General features: G+C 43.1%; 1 protein-coding gene across 2 annotated transcripts in view; it reads left to right on the top strand.

Annotated features, from left to right (window-relative positions):
• Positions 1 to 25,547, top strand: part of UNC5D (unc-5 netrin receptor D) — a 564,017-nt gene that overhangs the window by 484,633 nt on the left and 53,837 nt on the right. For both annotated transcript variants that reach the window (XM_062213086.1, XM_062213085.1), the window contains 3 exons: positions 8,740 to 8,925; positions 12,141 to 12,518; positions 16,871 to 16,955. In XM_062213086.1, coding sequence (XP_062069070.1) covers positions 8,740 to 8,925; positions 12,141 to 12,518; positions 16,871 to 16,955 — 649 coding nt within the window. The remainder of the gene's footprint in view (positions 1 to 8,739; positions 8,926 to 12,140; positions 12,519 to 16,870; positions 16,956 to 25,547) is intronic.

The following is a 25,547-nucleotide window of genomic DNA, read 5'->3' as shown; positions in this document are numbered from 1 at the left end:
AGGAGTGAAGTAGTCACAAACAAGGGAATGTCAGGTTCACTGCAAAGCAGATCAAAGGATAACTTTACTTTTGTGCAAAAAAGTTCGAAAACTGATGCATAGATTTTTCATGGTATGATTTTATAGATTTTTCCCTCATAGGCATGGGTTTCAAATTTGTTTTGCACAGAAATAAACATCTTGTAATTAAACTTTCTGTGAAATTTTTGATGTACCCTTTCATGTCCTTTGATGAGAGTACAGGGATGGGCAATTAGTCTAACTATAAGGATGCTAGTTAAGACACCCATGTACCATACCAGTGTCTGGGTTCAGTATCAATGCATGGCTCCGGCTCCTGACTCCAGCTTCCTGCTAAAGCAGGCCCAGGAGGCAGCAGTGGTGGATCACGTAATGTTGTACCTGCCACCTGTATGGCAGATGGAGTTCCTAGCTTAGGTTTAACCCAGCTATTAAGCTATTGCAGGCATTTGGGGAGGGAACCAAAGGATGGGAGCTCTTTGTCTCTCTGTCAAATAATTTTTTAAAAAAAATTTAAAGGAGAGTATAGTAAAGCAAGTATAAATGGAGAATTTTAAGAAAGAAAAAGAAAAGGACATTTGCATTTTTTTCTGAGAGGACTCAAGATACTATCAAGAGTGGTTACTTATGGAGAAATAGTTGGAAAAAAGATTTCTTTGCATAATGTCACTTTTTGTACTTCTTAAAAGACTTTCCTGATGTTGGACATGAATTCGCTCCTTTTATTTTATTAACAGTGACAAGGGTTAACTGGCAGAAGAGTTCACGGAACACATTAAGAATTGTTTAGTGTTTAAAAAAATTGCTTGAAGGTCTTTTAAACAAAGTCGGTGTAAAACTGTGGCCTCTGCTAGAAGCTGATCAGAAAATCAGTTGAGGGAAGGGCTTCCGAAGAGCTGATTAGAGTGACTAGGCTATGTTTGTAGGTGGAGGGCAAGGCTCAGATGTGGAGGGAAAATGTAAAGATGCAAGATTGAAAGAGAATAAGGAATGAGGCCAGGTCCCCATAGAGGCAGCAAAGGGCTGGATCAGAGCTGGCCTGACACAGAAGAGGAGCAGCTCTTCAGGGAGTAGAGAAAAGGAAAAGCAAATGTCTGAAGGAACAGAGGGATTTCAGTTACAGAGGAGCCAGCTCACGTAGAATAGCCTCTGTTTGCAATAAGAAAGAGGGCTGGTAAGAAGCAGGGGTCTTGAAGACAGGGAACAAAGTTTAGGGTAGCTGCTGTGATGACAAATGTTATGTGGTCATAAAATATGAACAAAGTAATTATTGAGATGCAAGGAACCATTTTGTTAATTTTTATTTATTTTTATTTGAGAAGTAGAGAGATAAAGAGAGTTGGAGGATCTGTCTCTGTCTGTCTCTCCATCTGCTGGTTCACTCCCCAAATGGCCACAACAGCCAGGTCTGAAGCAGGTTGAATCCAGGAGCCAGGAGGTCCAGACAGGACTCCTACGTGGATGGCAGAGCCCCAAGTACTTAAGTCATCTGCTGCTGCCTCCCACGGTGTGCATTAGCAGAGACCCGGATGAGAAACAGAACAGCGGGGACTTGGACTAATCATTTCTTTCTTTCATTCAAAGATGTGTTTATTTATTTGAAAGGCAGAGTTATAGAGAGAAGACACACACAGAGAGAAAGCAGGCATTTCTATAAGGGGCGCAGGTCTTCCAAGTGGTGAGTTAAGCCACTGTACTAAATGCTTGCCCCAGGAAACATTTTTTGATAATACCATTAAAAATAGGATAGTTAAAGGCTTCCTCCAAAAGGGAAGTGAACCTGGGGCAGGTGTGGAAAAATAGAGAAGAGATTTGGAGTTTTGCAGCGTCTTGGTTGGGCAGATTGAGAGTGAAGAGTGCTGTGTTCAAACCTTATGAGAAGCAGCTGCTCACCTGAACCTATGTCATCAGCTACAAGGTAAGAATAAGAGGAGACTTCCAAAGTTCATGGAAAAGGCATGTTGTAAATAAATTTCAAGTTTTTTGCACCAATTTTTTTTTTTTAATTTCCTTCACCAGGAACTGTTAGAAGTGCCCTCATATCATAGAGTTTTCCTGGTAATGAGATCACATCTGTAGTGCTGAGAGCCACAGGAGTTGTTGAGTTTCTCATATGACAGGGAGTCAGGCAAGGTGATTAGGAAGAGAGAGGTTAACCGCTGTGTAGGGAGTGATCAATAGCGTTGATGCTCGAGCTTGGGTTTTATTTCCAGCTCTGCTGCTTATCCACCATGAAACCTTGTGCAAGGTGAGCTATTTTCTTGCCTCAGTGTACGCATATAAATGGGAAAACTTTCCCAAGATTGTTGGAAGGATTAAAGTTAGTAAGTGAAGAGTATTAGAACGGTGCCTTGTGTATACCAAGCACTTGTTAAGACTTTGCAGATATTGTCATGGGTTCCCACAGTAGAACAACTGTCATACCAATGATGAGATTGTGGAGGACAGGAAATCGTAATGGCAGAGATGTGGATTGGTTTATGGCTTAAGCGATTCCAAGAATTTCAGACATAATTGAAATTGGCCAACACAGTTGACCATGACCGGCCATTTAAAGGCTATTTTCTGGTATGTTAAAAATGTTTTGCTTCTCCACGACAACATGGGATAATCAGCTCTAACAATAATGTCAGCTGTATCAGTGCAATGAAATAGTTTGGCAGGTAATTCAGCGTCCACAGCCCAGCCTGCTCTCAGGGTGCTTCCAAGGACGGCCCTTCGCTGGCTTGTGGTGGGATTCCAGCTCAGCTGCAGAGTGCCTTGTGTTCCATTGGCTGTCCTCTGCCAGGCCTCCCCTTGTGAGAGTTTATCCTGTGGATGCCTTTGCCATTCACTGCCTCCTATATATTTAACAATCCCAGTTTGCCGTCTGTTTTGAAGTAGGCACAATGGTCACTAGCTAGTAGGAGGTAGGAAGGGATGTCACCTCTTGAAAGGTACTTGTGCCACTCTGCCAATTCTCTGTAGCATCTTTGAGTCATGCAGAAACGATTGCAATCTGATGGATAGTTAATTCCCTGCCAAAGGAAGGGAGTTAAAATTCCAGGAGGAAGTGGCATTCCTTTGTCTTTCACCTGCAAAAGGAAGAAGGGAAACCCCTGTAAACAGCCCTTTTATCGAGTCCTAGGGGACACTGGTTACCATAAACGACTAGATGTGATTATGATTTAAAAAGCCAGCAAACTTGTTAATACCTGCACACAGACTGTGAAGTTCAAAGGGGCTTTGAAAGGTCATTTAGTCCTTCTTGCCAGCTTGGACCATAAAAGTAAAATAAAATATTCACAGTCTATTGTAAGTCCTACTGGTTTTTTTTAGGGAAACTCAGAAAGGCGATTTCACAGTCTCCTTCAGAAATGCAGTTCAGTTTTTTAACAAGCCCCATTGGAGGAAAGGTCATTTGAACATCTAACCCGAGTCCCACTTGCTGTAATAACAGGCCAGGTCTGCCTTTGAAGTCCTTGTTAGAGATGGCAGAGAACTGGTTAGCAGCTGTGTCATAAATGAACAGCCATTGAGCACCCATCATGAGCCTGTTCTTTTCTTAACCAAACCCTACATGCGCTCCAGATCACCTAGGTCACTTTACAGCTCTCTTTTCTTCAGACCAAATGAACCCATAAACAGTTCCTTCCCAGGGTCCTTATTTCCACCTCCCTATTAATCTTTGTAGCCTTTTGTCCATCCTTTCTAGCAATGAGTACGTTTCTCAATAGTTTCTGAGCACTCGGGATATAAGAGGTTGCTCACTCAGTTCCTTGGGTGTTTTGTTTGAAAAGACACATACACACAGTGAGCTTCTATTTACTGATTCACTCCTCAGATGTCCACAACAGCTGAGGCTGGGCTGAGGTCAAAGCTGGCAGCTGGCTCTACTAATGGCCTCAGCAAAGCAGCAGCAGATGACCTGTTTGCCTGCCACCCACTTGGGAAACCTGGACAAAGCTCCTGGCTTCAGCCTGGCCCATCCATGGCCATTGCAGCCATCTGAGAAGTGAACGAGTAGATGGAAAATCTCTCTTTCCCTCTCAATCACTCAGACTTTCAGATAGATAAATCTTAAATAATTTTTAAAAACTGGGAACTAGGAACCCAATCCAGGTCTCTCCTATGTGGGTGGGAGGAATTAATTGCTTGGACCACTACGGCTGTCTCCAAGGGTCTACGATAGCAAAAAGCTGAAGTCAGGAGCCAAATCAAACCCAGGCACTCTTGACATGGGATGGGGTAGACTTACTCAACATCTTCATGGGTCGGCCAAACACTCCTGGTTTTTTAACACCTGTAGATTCCACACAGTGTTTCTTAGCACATGTTGGCTCCTTCCAAGCTTTTGCCAAAAGCTGTTATAACTCCTGTATAAAAGAAAGAAATGATAAAGAAAACAGGAAAGACATCAGTAACCTGTCAACATGGAAAACTTCTTTTATGAAACAGAAAGAAGAAATATGTTTCACTCACAGAAAAGAAAACAGCCTGCTTAGTCCAAGCTTCAGTTCAAAAATTACTTAGGCCAAACAAAACAGCCACATTGTATGAGTGTGAGAGGGAGGGCAGGCATAAACAAGTATATGTGTAGATTCAAATGCAGCAGAGGTCAGGAGTCTTACAATCAATCTGAGACTGTGTTTTCTTTAATTCTTCTCTTCCTACCATTGGAATCCAGACAATCAAGTAATCAATAGGTGTGCACAATGATTTGCAAGCTTCTGAGGGAAATTATGGAGGTATAATTGCTTCTGAAGAGTTTACAGCAGTTAAGCAGAGAAAATCACCTCACTGGCATTCAGATCATTAATAAAAAGTATAATCCTAAGTGAGTGCAAGGAGCCACAAGGGATGTAAGAGTTGGTGAGATCGTAGATCGGCAGTGTTGATTGGACCCTTCCTGGGGGAAGGAGGATATGCTGGCCCCTGATGTGTGCAGAGGCAGAGGGCCAAGAAGCCTAGTGGGACTGGGACTATACAGAGGTATTTCAAAAGGTAAGTGGAAAACTAGAACTAAAAACTTACTTTCTGGGGTGTGTTTGGTGCAGGGGGTTAAGCCACTGCTTGAAATACTCACATGCCACATCAGAGTGCCTGGTTTGAGTTCTGGCTACTCTGCTTCCAATCCAGCTTCCGGTCATGGTGCCTGGGAAGAATGAGAAGCTCAGAGAGTGGGGCCCTGCCACCCAAGTGGAAGACCTGGATGGAGTTCTGGGTTCAGGCTTGGACGTGGCCCAGCCCCAGCTGTTGTGGGCATTTGGGGAGTGAACCAGAGGAGGAAAAAGGATCTCAATCTCTCTCTCTCTTTCTCTTAAATAAACATTAAAAGTTTATTTTGGTATGAAATTGTTGAAACTCATATATACATGGGGTCTCCAGAAAGTCCATGGGAAATGTATATTATGAAAGAGCCATGCATGGATTTCAACTTTTTTTTTTTTCTTTGAATTCCAACTTTCCACAAACTACTACTGTGTCACAAACTTCTTCACTGACCCTCACTCAGCACCTTTTGCTAGCAAGCATCCACCTAACCAGTAAATGAATTACCATTGATTTGGGAATGAATGACAGCCCAGAGAACAGGGGTCAATGTAGAGAAAGCCACCAGGCCCTGAGGAGTGCCTCCCATGCGGTCACGTTGCTGGAGCCACTCTCCTGAAAAGGGGCAACAGTTGCTCTTCCCAGCTCTCCCACATCCTTCTGACAAGAGTTGAGTGTGTGCACACACGCACATACACGATGATCCACAGTGGCAAACTTGCAAGTGTTTGGGTGCCCACAGGCAAACAGCTGTCCTTCTATGAAGCCAGGGTAGAAAATGTGAAACTAAACCTCAAGTGCTTGAGGACCAGTGCTGAACATAAACTAAAACGTCGGGGAATGTGCAGAAATCCTTATTGGAAAGAGCGATTAGAAAATGGTGGGGCAGAGAGCTGAAAAGAGAGGAAGAGACGTACTCTCCAACAAACAGAGTTTGGGAAAAAGTAGGAAGAAGAGAGCAGCATAGTGGGCCGTCTTTATGAGAAGTTGAGTGTGGGTAAGGGCATTTGAGAGTGGATCTCTTAAGATGCAAAATGTGGCTTTCAGGACTTGTTGGTACCTCTGTAGCTGCTCGTGGAACCAGGATCTGTCTTTCCAATGAGAAATCACTGAGAATGTGGGCCATATGTGAGTGCATCTGTGCATCCTCATTTCTCGTACATGGTTGGCCCTCAACAAACGCTTGTTGAATTAGTGAAACTAATATGTCCTGAACTTGGTAATTCCCAGTACAGATTTTTCTTGTAAAATACTTTCCACTCTGCTTCTCTTTGAATAGCAGCCCCTCTCTGCTGGCTCCTGGCTTTAGATCAGGCAGTCCCAGCCAATGTCAGAGTGAGCCATACCAGTCTCTCCTCCTTTTCCCACTTTACCCCAGGGTCCTTCTACTCATTTCAAAAATCTGTAATTTAGAATCACAATCTAAATAGAGTCTGCAAATGTTCCCTTGATGTCAATCAAATAGAGGCTGCAAGTGTTCCTGAGAGAGAAGCCCGCTGAATCATATCAAACATTTATATCTAGGTCAGAAGGCATATGTGAGGTCCTTTCCTGGAAACAAGATTTGTAGCTGCAGGAAGAATGAGAATTCTGGTTGTCTAGGTAGTGAGAACATGAAAACATAAAGGGCAACATGCAAATCTTAGGGGGAAACCATGACTTGTCCCTGGTACTCAGTTTTGTCTTAGTATATTCATGTCCAATGATGCCCATCCTTAAGCCAAGCATTTCGCCCTGGCCATCCTCCTGGCTTCCAGAAGTTACTAGTTGAGTGTTTCGGAGACTAACAAAGTCTTTGTCTTTGCTTTGCCAGCTCAGCACCAGAGCAGCTGCATTGGGTATGCTGCCAGGCTGTTTCTCTGTGTGTGCTCATTTGCTGAGCAGGTGTGTTCTCCCCAGATACACCTTTTAAGGTGATGGTGTCATCAGTCAGCAATGCCCAAGGAACTGGAGAGAGCACGGGGGGATGAGGCTAATTGGTTTCAATCCAGAGCTCTCTCGCTGCTCCGCACACCCCAGCCTGGTGCATCTGCTCTGCTTGTGCCCTCTGCTCAGGATGTCATTGTGCTCTCCCGGAAACTTCTGGGGGTAGAGGCAGGTGGAGGTTTGTCCTCTTCCTGCCCCCATATGAGATCCGCAGCCATGGGATCTCCGAAGTAGACAGTAGTGATAGTACATTACTGGTGGGGTCGGGGAAGGAGGTCTCCCTACCTCTCCCTCTCCCACTTGGACCATCATGAAGTCAGAACCGAGATCATACTCACAGCCTCTTGCTCGATACCTTTCACAAAGTTCTGTTAGTCAAATGTGTCTGATAAACCTCTGACTTTGCAGATATTGGGGGCTTTTTGACCATTGTGCTCACCTTTGCACATTATTTTTACATGTTTACTATCCTGCTGAACTGGTTCTGCTTGATTTCTTTGTTCACTCTTTAATTTGGTAGCACCTTATTTTACAGTCCACTAACTTTGTTGAAAATAAATTCACTTTGCTTGTGTGGTTAGTATTACTCGTTTGATAACATAAGTACCATATTAGGGTGCAATGAACGCATGTAAGTGCTGTGCAATTACAAGGTAAATATATGATGGGTTTATTTTATCCTCTCAGCCCAACACAGGGTGACATCGTAATTACTTTTAGACCCATTAAGTGTACTTACCACATAATCTGTAGGAAGATTAATTATGCAGTTAGCACACGCCACCTTCCATTTCCACATACTTTCCAAGATTACGCCTCTTTTAAGTTGATGTTGTTTTGTATAAATCACTTATGCTGAATTGCAGTACTCGTTAGGACTTTTCAGGAATGAACCACACCCTCATGTGCATCTAAGAAAAGAAGGAGGAAGCGGCTACAGCATCTCTTGGGGGGCGGGGGAACACCCAACATTCTAAATTCAAACTAACGCTTGTATTTTTGCTTTGCTCATGCATCCAATAGGATGGAGTAGGAGAGGTATGGGAGAAACAGCATGTGCCCCCTTAGAGACAAGTCCTCAGCCACAATAAAACCTAGAGCCTAGCACCGAAAGGTGTCAGAAAACATTTACCATGGACAGCGCCACACCTGGGACTATCTCACCCAAAAATTCTGCCCTATTGGTTGCACATCCCCAGACTGCTGTTGTCTGTGTTCTCTGAATCTAAATGGTTTTGTGCCAAAGCTAAACTTCCTGTCGCTCTGGTCTTCTCTCTGTTGCCTCGTGGACTCTGTGGCCTTCCTGCCCTAGACCACTCTTTGCAAATGCATGTGCCCAGGTCATAGAGACACAGAACACTTCACCCATACTCTGTCGTTGAATGTGGGGCTCTCTTTCCCTCAATGGAAATAAATATACTTCTCAGATAAATATGACTTTCTAAAATAAGGAGTCGTCTATTTTGACTAGAAAAATATTTTCTTTACAAAATCGATTTTCTGCAAGAGCTTTTTATATGGTAAGCTACCTTAATGCAGTTGAGATATTTGACTAGCATTGTTTTGATTGATATAAGGCATTTTAGCAATATGATTATCGTGTGAAACAGCATACAACCTGTGGCTGGCTACATATGTCATTTTCTCTGAGCATTAGCTCCAAAATCCAATAGCATTCATTTTGTGTCTTGTGGGGACAAGGGAGGGTGCTTTGGCTTTGTGCCCATGTTGGCCATTTAGGACTTCTCTTGTGTCTTTCAGGCATTGAGAATGCCAGCGACATTGCTCTGTACTCAGGCTTGGGTGCTGCCGTCGTGGCCGTGGCTGTCCTGGTTGTTGGGGTCACCCTCTATAGACGGAGCCAGAGTGACTACGGCGTGGACGTCATTGACTCTTCTGCATTGACAGGTGGCTTCCAGACCTTCAACTTCAAAACAGTCCGTCAAGGTCAGCGGCGTAGGTCCCCACACCTCATCCCCAGGACCATAGACTACGTTCACACAGGAACCCCGCTGTTCTCCTGGGCCCTGTGTGAAGGTAGCTCTGGGCCCTGGGAGCCGCTGCCGAACTCTGCACTTATGAGGAGACCAGACTTGAGGAAGTGGTCGGCTTAGGTCCTTGGCTACTGAGGACAGATGGACCTCTGCTTACCACTACCAACATTTTAAATGAGGTGTCTCCTTCCTGAATATAGCGTGAGCTTAGCCAGTTATTACACCTCAAGTTATCCAACTTCCTATATTAAGAAGACTCTCTGAGTTAACTAAAACACTCAGTATTCAAGACTGAGGACCAAATCCTATATCACAACCTGCCAGGAATACGTATTACCCTACTTATGGAGTAGAGTTTTTTTTGTTGTTGTTGTTGCATTTAACTTAAATAAGTAAAAGGAGGGTAAATGATGGGTCAGTTTGAAAAAAAAATACACATCCAGCCTAAGTGACTTTCAACATTGTCAGTCCAAGCCATCTTTCGTTGTGGGAGAATGGAAATGTGTCCCATCAAGCTATAGCAGTACTCATTCACAAAGCAGAGAGACACTTAATTCTCTTCTACAAACCCAAACTATTCCTGATTGTGGGGTGGGGTGAGACACATGTGGCTTTCATTTTAGAACAAATGAAACCATCTCTCTTCAGAGATGATGTTTTGATCTGGGCCTTGGTCAGCTGCATTGTTATCTTTATTTTTGTTTTTTTGGACGTCAATGATCCCATAGCACAGATCAGATGCTTGGCTGGGATTGATATATAGGCTCCTGAAATGGAAACCCAAGTGTGTTCTGAAAATGAACAGTGAGGTGGCCGACAGGGATGAGAATCTCTTCCCACTGTTTACTTCTGGGCACCTCTGTTAGGCCTCAGATGTCCCCTAAATGTAGGTACATGGCTTAGTATATGTGATTTAATTAGAAATATATGTAACGAAGAACTGATTCTTATAGTACATAACTAGCTGGAAATATATTTCCTTCAAACAATAGGACATGAATACCTTAGACCAGAACACTTAAAAATCAAGGAAATGCATCCTGAGGAAAGACCGTTTTGGGTGTAAGTCAGTCATGTTGAGTCCAAAACTGCTTTTTAATCATTGATCCTCTCTAAGCCTTAATTTTTTTTATTTGAGAAGCAGATATAAGAGGAAGATAGAGAGTGCATAAGAGCACCCTACCATCTGCTGGTTTATTTCCCAGATGCCTGGGACAGCCAGGGTGGGGGTAGGCAGAATGCAGACTTTCGTAAGCTTACACGTCTCCTTACAGGGGCTTCTTGGAACCTATATGTATTGTGAATCTCTAAGAGAATGGATAGCTTTGCCAAACTTAGTTGACCATTTTGGCTTACGTTTCAGGCCTCCAATGGCTGTGAGCCTCCCTTATAGTCATGGTGATGCTGCTACTGACACGGGTGGCCGTATGGTTTTCAACTCGACTGTCTTAGAACAATGAATCAATTGCCCCAGGGAAGTGAGTAGTGAGGTTTTTCAGTAGAATGTGGTTCTTGGGGCAGCCCAGGGACTTGAGGAAGGTTTTCCAAAGAGAAGATTGGAATGATAGGGGTGGGTGACTGACAGCCAACTTTCTCCAACTTTGGACTCTATCAGATGGACATGCTTTTAGAACCAGGTATTTTCTACTGATGTGCTGTCTAACTGCACGAAGTGTTTTTGCTTCTTTGCTTCCCGAAAGCTTGGACAGTCTTTTAAGAGTGGCCAAAAAGTAAACTGCAGAAGGTGAAAGCTGCAGATCAAATAGCCAGGAGACGTGGGGTATGATTTTTGCAGTCTCTATGGAAACTCCTGTTCCAGATTCTCCTCAGGTGTGGAGTGCACTGTACATTCCTCTTCTTGCCTGGGAAGACCATAAACAAGAGTAAGGTCATCACCTGTGGAGCTTAGTGAGTTCTTTAAGAAGCACAGCTGATGGATTATTCCTTTGTCTTGGCACAACAGCTCCAAGCGTGGAAAAAACCATCATCAAGGAGCTTTAGGCCCATAGTGATATTTCATCTCATTTGTGTATTTCTCTCTCTCGTTCTAGAATCTTGGAGCATCAAAAACAAGGGATGGAAAAAGCCAGATTTAGAGACTTCTTACTGGCATTTCAACAAATTATGAAAACGGAAGAACAATAGAAGCTAATCCAATGTAGCCTAGAATTGTGACATTTTCAAAACTATCATGCCGTCACCTTTTGTCAGGCCCCAAAGGAAAATTGTTTAAAATGGCTTGAATTTCAATTTGAGATGTCACATTGATGGACTGATATGGGTGGGAGGGTTGCGACTGAGGTTATTTTGTTAGTTACTAATAAATGAGATTACTTCATCACAAGGAAATATCACCACGTTTCTTTTTAATATCTGGCTTGGAAAAAATTGGTGAGCCCCAACAGATGACAGAGTCCAATGTCTCAGGTTTTTAGAAAGATTGTGTGTTTTCTTCTTTTTGTCTTCATTTGTGTTGAGATAGGAAAAGAAGCTATTCTAAGCTGCTCCCCTTGTAGGACCTGAGCCCCTCACTGTCCCTGTGGAGTGCATGCTTTCCTTCTGAGTGATAGATGTGTAACAAGAGCAAATGGGCTACTGAGACTTAGAGTGATTCAGAAGACCCCTCGCACCCTTTTGCTCTGAGACTGCATTGCTTCTCCCCCAGCCCCAGATATGGCCATGAGTTCTAAGATGAAATGTGCAGGAACCAGCTCAGCTCATGCTGTAAACAGCACTGCCTACCTGGTCACCATGCTGTGTCCGCCCATGCCATTTAAAAGGAGCAGATATGATTTGGTTTTTGCTCCAGATAGAATTTTAAAACATCTTCCTTCCTAAGTTTCTCTTTGCCCATTAAAATAATCCTATTAAAAACAGCAATACCTGAATTAGTTGCCTGTTTTGAACACAGAACTTGTAAAGATCTCAGATTTTAAGTCATCTGCATTCAGAGAATGGATGGTGCAGGCTGGACCTCCTGAGTCCAAGACTCTGGAATTCCAAGACTCTTGACAGCTGTTCCATTTATGTAGGGTGAGCCTGAAGAGGTGGCTCTGATTGGAGTAGCTGCCAATCACACAGGTGGTTGGACTCTTGGTAGAGGCAAAAGCAAAGGAGTTACTGAGGTGCCTTTAGTTTCCAAGCAACAAGTCCCTTTTCTTTTCCCAGGTAACTCCCTGCTCTTGAATTCTGCCATGCAACCAGATCTGACCGTAAGCCGGACATACAGTGGCCCCATCTGTCTACAGGATCCTCTGGACAAGGAACTCATGACGGAATCCTCACTCTTCAACCCTTTGTCAGACATCAAAGTCAAAGTCCAGAGCTCATTCATGGTCTCCCTAGGTGTGTCAGAGAGAGCCGACTACCATGGCAAGAATCATTCGGGGACTTTTCCCCATGGAAACAACCGGAGCTTTACTACAATGCATCCCAGAAACAAAGCTCCCTACATCCAAAACCTGTCATCTCTCCCCACGAGAACGGAACTGAGGACAACAGGTGTCTTTGGCCATTTAGGAGGGCGCTTAGTCATGCCCAATACAGGTGGGTGGTAAGTGCATGTGTGTGTGTATCTCCCAGTGTTTGTAACCACTTTGTGTTCATGCATTTGCATCCTGTCAGATTCCTTTATGATATTTGCCATCTCCTCGTCAGAGCAGTAAACACTGAGGCTCCAGCAACCTGATTTATTCAGCAAACCAGACCAGAGCTCAGATTTGCATTCTCCATGTCTTTGGAGAATCAACACTCCATGTGATGTGCTGTTAGAGAGTTGATAGTCTTATTTGCTTAAAAGGTTTGCATGGTCCCTTTGCGATATTTATCTAGAACGTGACCAGGAAGCCCTGAAAACATTCTTTGACATGATTGATAGGTACCATGTTTATACTCACACCTGATCTATCCTTTATTATCTACTACTTTTCTAATTTAATGTACTAATTTAGTGAAATGCTCAGGGTCAGATTTTATCCTAAGTGACCTCTGAGTCTAGTAATTTTGTTTGATGTCAAGCAGTGATGAGATTCATTGTGGAGTTGCTCTTTTGAATTCTAACTTCAATTTGAGAGTATGTCACAAGTATACTTAATTCTTAGGTGTTTCCTTTTCTTGTCATTTTGGTTGGAAGAGAATGTTTTGACAGCATCCTTAAGCTGTCCAGCCCAGATTTCCTTTAAAATTATATCCTGTCTGTGGATTTAGTCTTCTGAGTTGCCACCTAAGTGGATGGCAAAAGAGGTCGATTTATCCTCTGAATTTTAAGCAATGAGATTTAGGTGGTGAGCTGAATCAGGCAGTTCTTTGTTGTCTGCTGAGTGTGAAAAAGGCCACTTGATCTGCATGTGTGAGTAGATGACAGATCAGCATTGAGTCAGGGCTTTTAGGGTCTTAACAGATTTCTCTCTAGCATGGAATGAACCAAACTCTCCAATAAAGCATTCTGTCTCATCAAATGCAATCTGTGCTAGACCAGTCTGATCTTAGTCATTGGAAACTGAACTTCATTGTAAGTTGGTGAATGTTGTCTTGTTCTCTGCTACATCAATCCCTTTCCTTGAAAACTCCACTTCCATCTGTATGTTATTGCTTGCAAATGTCCCTGTAATACAGCCCTAATAATTATTTTGTCTTCTAAGCTTCTACTTCTCTAAGTCTTTCTTAGTCAGTGTTTAGAATGTGATAAGCACCTTTGTTCAAATGTGTTTGACTGGGTCAACATGGTGGCTATGTATGATCTAATGCTTCCCATTGGTACCTGGCAGGTAGGAGACTCAGTGAGTCAGCCATGTTTACCAGTTACCTATCCTGTAAAAATCCATAGATTTTCCTGGGAAAGGAGAGAGAAAAAAATGCATTCCCTGACTTCTCAAAGAATAGGATTTACACAGCAAATCATATAAAGTTGTGTTGCATTTGTGTGTGTGTGTGTGTGTGAGCTCCTCTTTCTAGTTCATGCTAGGCACCTAAGAGGCCATCAGTAGTTGTTGGTTGAGTAAGTACCCCTTGTCTCTCTTCCCATACTCTTGTTTTATAGTTTGTTTTTGTGCATATTAACATCCATGTCGAGGGGGTACCAAAGTCAACCCATTCATTGACTACATTTGTTTACAATTCATGAAAGAAAGGAGGTGAAATCCCAATGAACCAGAGATTTTTAGTTTTCTTCATTCCTGATTTGAAAACTAAAAGTGCTGGTGGCCCTGACGGGGTTTCCCAAACACTTCCGCTGTGAAGGGGCCATTTTCAAGGCTCCTTGGACAAGGAGCACTGGACAATTCTAAAGATGTTCATTGAGAAGGGGTTTGAGGAAAAATAAATGTTGGAAAATTGAAACATATGCTCAGTTACTTGCAGAATACAAATGCAAAATATGCCCTGGGAACTCAAGTGTAAAGAAAGCAAGGCACAGAAATTTTGTTTCTTTTATACCATGCATCCCAAATTATTACTGAGTGCCTAGCAATGATTTCTCAAAGAGTTTTAGCATTCTCCACACTCTAGAAATCATTTATTATGTAAGATATGAAACAGGAAACTCAGACAGGTGGTTCTGTTATCGTGTCAAATTAAAGGCTGTCAGAGTAGCAGGTGGAGTTTGAGGGGAAGTATATTTTATTGTAATCAGGGATAACAAGTGAATGACATATGGAAAATGGATATTCCTTTAAGGGATCCTTAGCATAAAGGTTTCCCACAGTGCCTCTCCTGCTTCATAACACACAACTTGCCACCAGGACTGCCACCCCTCATGACCCTTGCTTCTGTATTTTACTGTATTCAGTCTCGACATACAAATTGCATGTTTAAGTAGGTGAAGGGAAACATAAGATTATGCAATTTATGATGGAAAAAGAGAAAATTAGTTTAAAGCTCCAGTGATCCTACGGATCCAAGTCCAGTTGAGGAGCATTGTGAATAATGTTTCAATCTAAACATCAGGGAGTTAAGCCGACTTGAAAAGAACGAGATGTGATCTGCTCCACAAACAGCTTCCTCAGATATCTTCACACATATTTCTTCTCTTTTGATCTGGCATTAGGCCATCAGGCTGTGATGATCTCCAAACAATATCGTGTCTCAGAAACTGACTTTTTTCACTGAGAATTTTGAAGCCCATTCATGTATTCATGATCATATGTGTACTGTGTGCTTCTACTCTAGGCCAAGTATTATTTATGTTAAATGGCATTGCTTGACAACAGTCTACTGAAGACTAAGGGCTCCATGTTTCTGTCATCGTCACAGCCTAGGGAGCTCAACACAGAAACAGCAAAGAGAAAGTGCAAGGTCAAACCCAGAGAGGAGACAGAATGTCTAGGGCATGTCTGTATTCAGGCTGACATCCAAACACATCGGATATCCTGTGTTACAACTTGAATTCAGCAGCAGGGAGGGGTCCAATGGAGGACACTGCTTTTGGCAGTACATTTCAGGAAGAACAGACAATGCAAGGAGCCTGATTGGAGTTCCCTAAGTATGGCAGTTACAGTTTTGCTACTCTCGGAAGTAAGGGCCAGAATACAAATGGATCTCCTCGCTAAGAAACTGTAAGCAAGATTGAAATGTGCCTCACTCTTAGTGCCCGTGAAAGATACTGATGATAAGTAGCACGTTACTAACACTCATAAATGTGAATCACTAGCAACTTGTTCTGCAATGAGTCTTGCATGGCTCCACTCTATGGCTGCTAACAGACACATAGAAGGTTATTAGTAAAGTCTGCATCTATGCATTTAAATTACCATCAGCCACCTGAAAGCCTTCTGTGTGATTACATTAACTCTAATGAAAGGGAGAAGGTGAGAGCTGTGGTATTCAAGGAATGGGAGGATGCCCAGCGATTTCATTTTCTAAAGATTTTTCCGCTTCCTTATTTCATTTCTCTCTGTAAACAAGCAGGTACATTAAATAAAATCCCTGTCATCTCTAGACTCTTCTGTCTTAGACACAGTGAAATATTTTCTCTGCAGCATTCAGGAACAAAGATGAGACATTTAAAATGCAGTACAATGAGGTTTTCTGTGCCTGCCCCCCTACCACATATGATTTTATGGGAAACAGCTGCTGAGTGTTTTTTTTTTTTTTAATTTGACACTGACACGAATATGGTGAAAGTACCTTTAGCTTTAACCCTTTCTAACTTCTGTTTGCAAATTTAAGATCTTAGTGGTTTCACAATGATCTATAAGTTTCCTAAGCTTATCAGATGATCTTATTTACTTTACTTTCTTGATAAGATTTATTGTCCACTGAGTGCCATCTTCAATTTACCTTCAGATTCACAATTTGTAGGTCAGTTTCAGATTCTAGCATGATATAAGACAGCTCACCCATCATTCTAGGTAACTTTTTAAAGAAATCAATGGATGGAGACATGATGGAGAAATATTAGGGTATTTTCAAAAGTTCATGGAAAATAGAATTAAATAATTGGAGTGCAAAAAATATTTGAAATTTATGTGTACAAGAGGTCTCCAAAAAGTTCATGGAAAAAAGTGCATATTATGAAAAAACTATTCATGGATTTCAAAATGTCTTTGAGCCAAAATAAAATTTTAATTCTATTATTCTATGAATGTTTTTAAGTACTCTGATACACTTTTTTAACTGTGGAGTAGATTAACCAATGCATCGACACTTCTGTTTTCAGATGTGCTTGTTAGTATCTAGACTTAGGATACCCAGTCTTTCAAGAAAATAATAATTTTAGTTCTCAGTTGAATAACATGCATTTCCTTACATCACTGTTATTGGATTTTTTAAACCTTGCATGATTGAGATTTTACATAATTGCTATAAGATTCTTTGATGTGGGCATCTGTGAGGTGCTCAAGTGAGGAACTTTAGGATAACTAGGAAATCAATGACTAATCTCTTGGCATTTTCTGTTTTAGGGGTGAGCTTACTAATACCACATGGTGCCATCCCAGAGGAGAATTCTTGGGAGATTTATATGTCCATCAACCAAGGTGAACCCAGGTGAGAGACAGAGAAAGGTGACACATTAATGGCTCTTCTGCAGGAGATCCAAAGCTATTAAGATAATGAGGCGTGGCGGTGTGTAGGTGAGATCGTGAGCTACTTGATTCTATAAATACTGTACAACCCATTGGGAAACGATTGACTGGGAGGAAAACACCCATGGCCCCCATGTTGCAGTCACTGGTTTCTAAACAGGAGATACCAAAGAGAAAACTGTGAATTGGTTAGCCGGTCATAAGCAGAGCCTCTGCGTGAACACTGCTTCACGTAGTCTTCCTCCCAGATAAAAAATGTTATTCCTGGACACAGTCTTTGGTTCTAAACGTTATGCAGACTCAGACCATGATTGACCCATGACTTGTGCCCCCTCCTTTTTTTTTTTTCAATTTGAGAGACCTAGAAGGAGTACTTCCATCCATAGGGTCACTCCCCGCATACCCACCACAGCCAGATAGGGATGAACTGAGCTGGGAACTGGGGACTCAATCAAAATCTGCCACATATGTGGCAGGAATTTAGAGTCAGGAGCCAGGAATTGAACCCACTCTGACTCTGACGTCAGACATGGCTGTCTTAGCAACTACACTAAACAGGCAGCCAGCACAACCCCCTTGAGGTCAGCGGAAGACCTGCCGTCTACTGGCCGCGAGGCAATTTCTTTGGCAGTTTTTCTCAGTGTAAAAATATGGCCTAGATTTCAATAGCTTTCAGGTCTGACAAATTTCAGCAGCATTAAATTCAATTACAGGAACAAATACAAATCTTGTCACGTTCTCCTTTAATGAAAGTAGCTGGTTGTTTTCTTAGCTCAGCTATGGTATTTGTGGAAATGTTGCCTTCCTCCACACAAGATAAAACCCAGCTCCTCTTTAGAAAGCAATTTCTCTCATAAACTGGATATATACCCCTGGCATTTTCAGTCATAACATCTTGGTTAGTTTAGAATAGATTTTTTTGTTGTTGTCGTTGTTAGCAGAGAATACATGAAAGGAAAACACTGGAAGGAAAAACAGCCAGAGAAACAGATGGTGTACACCGATTTCGATAGCTGTTTCCGTGACAGGATTTGCTGGTGCCCAGTGGTGTTAGCTGCCTGCGGTGCGGGGCGTGAGAGGAATGGAAGGGAAGTTTTGCCAGTCGATTGTTGGGAGGTTCTTGCATCACCGGCGTAGGCTGGACGGTGTTGGGGCTGATGCTCTTCACCTGTTTATTCCTGACAAAGTGCTGCTGTCCAAAGAACTTTACTTGGCACTTGGGGGAAATGCAGGCTGTCGCAAAGTTGCAGATGTTATTAGGAATCTTAGGTCAATCAGTTGCATAGACCTAAAAGTACAGTGCCCTGGAGGGAACTTAGCTCTTTTTTTGTTTGTTTGTTTTCATCCATTTGATTGGTTTACCTAAGAACCCATGCCTGTTGGAAATTGAAGTCATGGTCAGTTACACGTAGTATAGTCATCACCCTGTATCTACAGGGAATTGGTTCCAGGGTCCCCTCAGGTAACAAAATCTGCAGAGGCTGAAGTCCCGTCTATGAAATAACATTGTGTTTGCATTTACCTTACACATATCCTCCTGTATGTATTATCTTTAGATCATTTACAATATCTGATACAATGTAAATGGTACACCGTATTGTTTAAGGGGTAAGTCTGTACATGTTCAGTACAGATGGAATATTTTTTTCAAATATTTTCACTTGGAATTGGTTGGATCCTCTGATACAGAAGCTGCCAGAGATGGACGGGGACCATGAAGGATGGAACCCAGCCTGTCTTCCTTCCCTGGGTCACAGCTTCCTACCCACCTTGACCTCTTCGTCCAGTTCCCTTCATTCTAATTGATCCACTGAGCTTTGGTTCACCTCCTTCCTCTCAAACCAGTCCCCAGGATCCTCCACCTCATTACAGGAGAACCAACCTAGGACAATTTCACATTTTCCAAGAAACCTTGTGTATGACTTAACCTCAATCCTCTCATCTCTACTTAAGGCCATCTCTTAATAGGTCAAGGTCAAAATGTGCCAAAAGGCATCATGCATAGAGGAACACAAATGGCTCAGAAACATCAGGAAAGAATGATCATTTGGTGCATCCTGCAATTTTAAAGTAAGCGATAGAAAGATCTCAGGCTTAGTCAGAGCTAAAGGATTGGTTGGCCTGCCCCGTGGCACTTTAACCTTGCGTTCTGCATTAACCAGTTTGTCGTATCTGTGTGCCCAAGGTGTGGGTTCATTACTGCTGTCTAGGAAAGCTGTCAAAAGTAGGGACAGCTTATCCAAGACTTCAGCTCTGTGAGGCGGCATTCTCCCATCATAATGTGGGAAAAATAAAATTGTAGGAAGGACACATTGCTGCTGAGCTTGCCGGCACCCTCCCACACAGTCCTACAAGGGGACTTCAGAAAGTTCATGGGACTAAAAGATAAATCGATTTTGGTATAAAAATCTGAAGTCCAGAGATCATTTTTGCATAATGCACATTTTCCAAGACCTTTTTGAAGACCCCTCAACACACATGAAACTCAATAAATGCACCAAAATAAACCCACCTTTTAATTCCATTTTCCACAATTTTTTTAAGTTCTCTCGTATCTCTGAAGGAAACGGCCAGTCCCTTGGTTAGAGACCATTTCGCTCCCTTTGCAATCCTCATTCTCTTTGCATGGGCACCACAGTACTTCCACAGGCACTAACAACAGCTAATGTGTTTTCTGCTTTTTTCTAAGCTGCCTTGCATTTTCGCCATCCCTGCCAAGAGGCTGCTCAGACCTGAGTTCTTCAGCTTTTAATCTCATGATTAATCAGGGAAAGGCCACTGTGTCATCTTTTCTTTGTAATGTCACTTGAAAACCCATTTTCATTTTGTGCCGTCCCGCTGTCACCCTGAACTTGTGCTGGAAGAAAGGCCCATTTTCCTCAAAGTCTGGAGAGCTGAAATGCATTGCTCTGTTTCTTTCATCTCTGCCGCCGGAGCCCCCACAGGCCCCTCCCCGTCAGTTCACAGGTGGGGAATTAGATTTACTCAGTCTCCAGTGCTTCTGTGTACAAAATAGTGTAGCATCTTCTGTGTAAGCTAAAAGCCGCACCACTTTCCCAGCCGTAGCACACTGCTGTTGCCCCTTTCTAAGTTCCATTCCTGACCTAGCAGGGTGATGATTCCCTGGAATTGTAACTGATGCAATTAGTTCAAATTCTCCACCAGATTCCCAGGGGCGTGGCTCTGTGGGATGAGTCAAAGACACAAAGCAGTGCCCCGTGTTGGCATCCCCTCAGCTGGTTCCACTGTGATGTTTTGGTAATTTTAAGTGAGGGTGGTGCTCATTGTGTGATAGGCACCCTCTCTGTCACCGGAGAGCCCACTTGTTTTCTTGGTGAGCTTGCAAAGGACACTGAATACTTCCAGGAAAAGGAACCACTTCACAGTAATGTCTAGTGTGTAGCACACAGTGGGGGTAACGACATTTTGCAAAAACTTATCATGCATCTTATAAAGAACTGGAAGACAGGACTCACTTTCCCTCCAACACCCCTGCTCTGTTTACCTTTTCAGATTTGCCCAACTGTGCCTTCATATATCTTTTCCAGCCCCCTCCCGCAGTCTGACCCTGAGTTAGTGATGATGCTTAGGAACTTCTGTTGAGGTTTTCTAAATAGAAAAACACGTCAAAACCTTTAAAAATAGAATTAAAAGATAAGCCTATTTTTGTGCAAAAAAATTTGAAATCCACACACGGTGTTTTCTTTTTTTATTATTATTATTTATTATTTTTAAATTTTTTTGACTGGCAGAGTGGACAGTGAGAGAGAGAGAAAGAGAGAAAGGTCTTCCTTTACCGTTGGTTCACCCCCGCAGTGGCCACTGTGGCCGGTGCGCTGTAGCAGGCGCACCGCGCTGATCCAAAGCCAGGAAGGAGCCAGGTGCTTCTCCTGGTCTCCCATGCGGGTGCAGGGCCCAAGGACTTGGGCCATCCTCCACTGCTCTCCCGGGCCACATCAGAGAGCTGGCCTGGAAGAGGGGCAACCGGGACAGAATCCGGCGCCCTGACCGGTACTAGAACCCGGTGTGCCGGCGCCGCAAGGCGGAGGATTAGCCTGTTGAGCTGCAGTGCTGGCCAACATAGTGTTTTCATAATGTGCAGTTTCCACAAACTTTTTGAAGAATTCTTATGCATGGATTTTAAAAACAATTTTGTTTTGCAGCAAAATAAATGTATCTTAATTCTATTTTCTGTGAACTGTTTGAAGTACCCTCATGTGGTATATTCAGTGGTGTGCTGAAAGCAGACTTTGAATCCTTAGAAAAGAAATCTGTTTGGATACACTATTCAAGGGTTCTCCCAAACATTTGCCTCATTTCTTCTCTGTGATACTTTTAATTTTTTTATTGGTTTGAAATACAGACACAGAGAATTCTCATCCACCAGTTCATGCGCCAGATGCCTACTGGGACTGGGCCAGGCTGAAGCTAGGCCCACAAACTCACTCTAGGTTTCCCATGTGGGTGGCAGAGATCTCAGTGCAGGAGGCGTCTCCCACAGCCTCCCAGCATGCCCATTAACAGGACTCAAACCCGGGCACTCCATGATGGGATGCCGGCGTCCCAAGCAACGTCTTAACCATCACGCCAAATGCCTGCCCCTACTATGATGATTTGGAAAAATGGATTTTGTAACAATTTTAGTGATGAGTTTTTAAAATCAGGAAAAAAGAAGGCTCTGAGAAACTGAACTTCTTTCTCACTCCCAGCCTAGCCACAGGCAGAACCACCCCACTCACAAGGTAGAGAACACTTTGTGATGTCACGGGGCCGGGGACTAGAGGAGCCCCACAGAAAGGGGGCGGCATGAAGTTGGAGCTGCCACAAGTTCTTGGTGGTGAGAAGCCTTTGGCTCCACCTGAGCTCCACGCTAGATGAGTTCTCCTTTTTTTTTTTTTATAGATTTATTTTATTTATTTGCAAGAGTTACAGAGAGAGGTAGAGTCAGAGAGATGGAGAGGTCTTCTATCTGCTGGTTCGCTCCCCAAATGACCGTAATGGCCAGAGTTGAGCTGATCTGGAGCCAGGAGCTTCTTCTAGGTCTCCCATGTGGGTGCAGGGGCCCAAGGACTTCCGCCATCTTCTACTGCTTTCCCGGGCCATAGAAGGGAGCTGGATTGGAAGAGGAGCAGCCAGGACTAGAACCGGCACCCATATGGGGTGCCGATGCTTCAGGCCAGGGCTTTATCCTGCTGCTCATAGTCTTCCTTTCTTAAAGGCGCCCCCTGGCAGAGGAGGAACCCAGCCAGGATCAGGAACACCCACCTCTCACTTCTCAAATTTTAGTTTGCAAGACTTGAAGTCTTTGTTTTCATATGGGGTTGAGTGTGTGTAGGGCAAAATTTCATCTTTTCCAAGTTAACCAGATTTCAATCATTTTTAATATAAAATTAAAGTAGTCAAGAGGGGCCATAAAAAATGAACTATCTCTTGGGGCTGGGGCTGTGGCATGGCAGGTAAAGCCATCACCTCCAGCGCCAGCATCCCATATGGGCGCCAGTTCGAGTCCCGGCTGCTCCACTTCTGATCCAGCTCTCTGCTGTGGTGAACTATCTGACGTCCAGGCTTCTGCACACAGTCAGAATGCACACACATTGCAGGAAGAATGCAGAGGTAGTCCAGTCTCCCTGCTGCTCCTCTCGGATCTTTCCCCCTTGCAGCCCTCCCCACCCATGGGCAGAGAGTGGAGAACTGGATCAGAAAATTATTATACGGAGCTTTCTTCTGAGAAGCAATAAAATGAAAACAAAGGCAAACATTCATTTCTTTTGTCAGTTACACTGTTGTCTGGATATCCCTGACCAAACACATAGACCAGCATTAGAAATGCTGTGTGTCACCCTACTAAAGAATTTACAGAATACACATTTTGGAATTTGAGCTCAACCCAAATGAGATAATTCAACCCCTTTTGTCTTCCAGTTTTTACTGTCAAATGGTACCGTGGGTACACGTTGGTGCTAGAGTTGGGAAATCAGAGATGGTGGTGATTTGAAACATCATCATCATTTAGGGTTCTTGGGGGTACAGTGGTTTTAATGCCGAAACAGGAAGCAAACCCAAATACTGGACTAGGAAGTCAGAGAGAAACAGCTCTTGAAAATGGAGCACGGAGGGTAGTCTTTCTTCACAGGAACGGGCTTACAGATGCTCAGGTGTAGACGGACCCCGTGGCCTAGCTCCGGTGGGTTTCACTCCACAGTGGTAAGAACTACACACTCAAAAACAAAATTGAAAATACACGCATACACACCCCTCCTACTGCACTGTGCCTCACAGAGCACAGAAGCCCTCCGAAGTGCCCTTAGGCCACTTGGGAAAGCATAGTTTCTAGAAGAAAACTGCATCTATTGATCCTTTATCAGTTAGATTAAAAGACATCAAATAGCCATTCTGCTACAGAGCAAGCATGTCGAATCCAAAAATCTGGAGCCAAAATGCTGCAAAACCCAAAATGTTTTGAGCCGTGTCATGACACCACAAGTGGAAAGTTCCACACCAGGAAACTTTTGTTTCATTTTCAGAATTATTAAAAATAATGTACAAAATTGCCTTCAGGCTGTGTGTATAGAAGTCGGTAAAACACGATTGAATTTTGTGTTTCAATTTGGGTTCTGTCCCCAAGATATCTCATTGTGTATAAGCAAATATTCCAAAATCAGAAAGAAACAACAAAACACAAAGCCCTCTGACAGAGGGTGTAGCCATTTCAAGCTATCACCCATCTAAACTGAATCCATTCGAGATCTTGTCCTGGGGCAGGCATTCCATGTACTGGTTAAGCAGCTACTTGGGATCCTTACATTCTGCATCCATGTGCCTGAGGTTCAGCTCTGGCTGCTCCAGTTCCAGCTCCTTGTTAATATACACCTTGAGAGGTAGCAAGCAATGGCTCTGGTACTTGGGTCCCTGCCACCCATGTGGGAGATCCAAATGATGTTCCTGGGTCCTAGCCTGGTCCTGGCCACTGTGACCACATGGAAGATCTCTTTCCCTGTCTCTCCCTCTCTCTGACACTCTGCCTTTCAAATAAATAAAATTAATCTTTTTTAAAAAATTGAACTGTTTTAATAACTAGAGGATACTGGAAAGCTATTGAATGACAATGTAATATATTCCAAGAGCCCTGCTACCAATGGTGATTCTGCCATGAAGAGTTTTGTTATTCATCATGAGGAAAAGCCAAATCCAGTTATTATAATAGATTAAACCTCATGAGCAAACCAAGTTATTTAAGAGTGATGGCACTGCAATGTGAGATGCAAAAACATTGCCAGGAGTGAAGGAATGGACCCTTCTGAAGGCTTGGGGAAGGTTTAGATAGGAAGTGGCAACTGACTTATAACCTGGAAGAGAGTACAAGGCATTCCAGTCAATGGGAATGGTATGTGCAAAGGCTGGAGTATACATAAGATCACATATTTTGTAAAGGAAGCAACAAAATATGAAAGGAAGAATGACCAGGAATGAGGCTGAAAAAAATCAGGACTAGATTATGTAGTATTGTTTGCTGCCTGCAGGAGAGACTGGCATTATCTGAGGAGTAGGGATGGAGGAGGTTTAAGGTTTGGGAGAGCAGGTCATACTCACAGCTTAGATGTAGTATCTTCTGCCTCATCGCCACTGCTGCTGTCCAACTTCATTATACAAACATCCACCTTGGGAGCACAGTGAAAATCTCATTTTGCTCGACATAATTCTTAGTAGTATTTCTTCTATCCCTCTAAAGTATCTCAATTAGGACAATAATTTATGTTCACTCTACTTTTGAATGTCCTTGTCTTTAGAACATTTTAAATCTGTCTGTAATCCCCACATTGATAGCAGTGGGAAGCTTTGAGACACTTGGGGGGAATTTGGCAAGATCTGGGGTGTGTGTGTGTGTGTTTGAATGTGAGGGGAAGGAGGTGAGGAAGTGGAAGATAATTCCCAGAGCTTTGGCTTGGGAACCAATGATTAATTAATAGACTCACCAGCTGGAGGTCAACGGAGAGTTTGTGATAATAGTTTTCTCTGAGAGCAACTTTGGATGTCTTTCCAGGGACTAACCACAGCTCTTTGACTTAGAAGAAAAGGGCTGGAAAAAATTATTAAAGAATATATAAATAAGAGGAGGAAAGTAGTATTTATAACCAAGAGCAAAAAGAATCCAACTCCCGCATGCAGCGTTTGGCTTGAGCGTGTGGCAGGAGTAAGACGCCATGACACTGGGTGTGGACTATGCCTACTGGCTTTGTTCGGAGAGAAATCTTCCTGTACCTTCCCAAGTAAGAATCTGCCAGTCCTGGCACTCACTGCAGTGAGCTGCTAGCATGCCTACCTTTTCATAAAATGTGCAGCCTCACACCTTGGCATTATGGGAGAAATAGAGTTACTGGAAAGGAAATGACCTGATGGAGTGAGGGGAACACAGGAATTCAGACAGCTGGGGCTCCCGTCCCCCTTGGCACCAGCCCATATGACCTTGAGCAAATCTTTGTGTGTTACCACCTACAAATGATACACATTATTAACTATGCCCCAGGATTTTCATGAGGACAAAATGATTTCCTAT

This window comes from Lepus europaeus, chromosome 16, assembly GCF_033115175.1.
Source record: "Lepus europaeus isolate LE1 chromosome 16, mLepTim1.pri, whole genome shotgun sequence".
NCBI classification, from domain to species: domain Eukaryota; kingdom Metazoa; phylum Chordata; class Mammalia; order Lagomorpha; family Leporidae; genus Lepus; species Lepus europaeus.
This window is presented reverse-complemented; position numbering and strand designations above follow the sequence as displayed.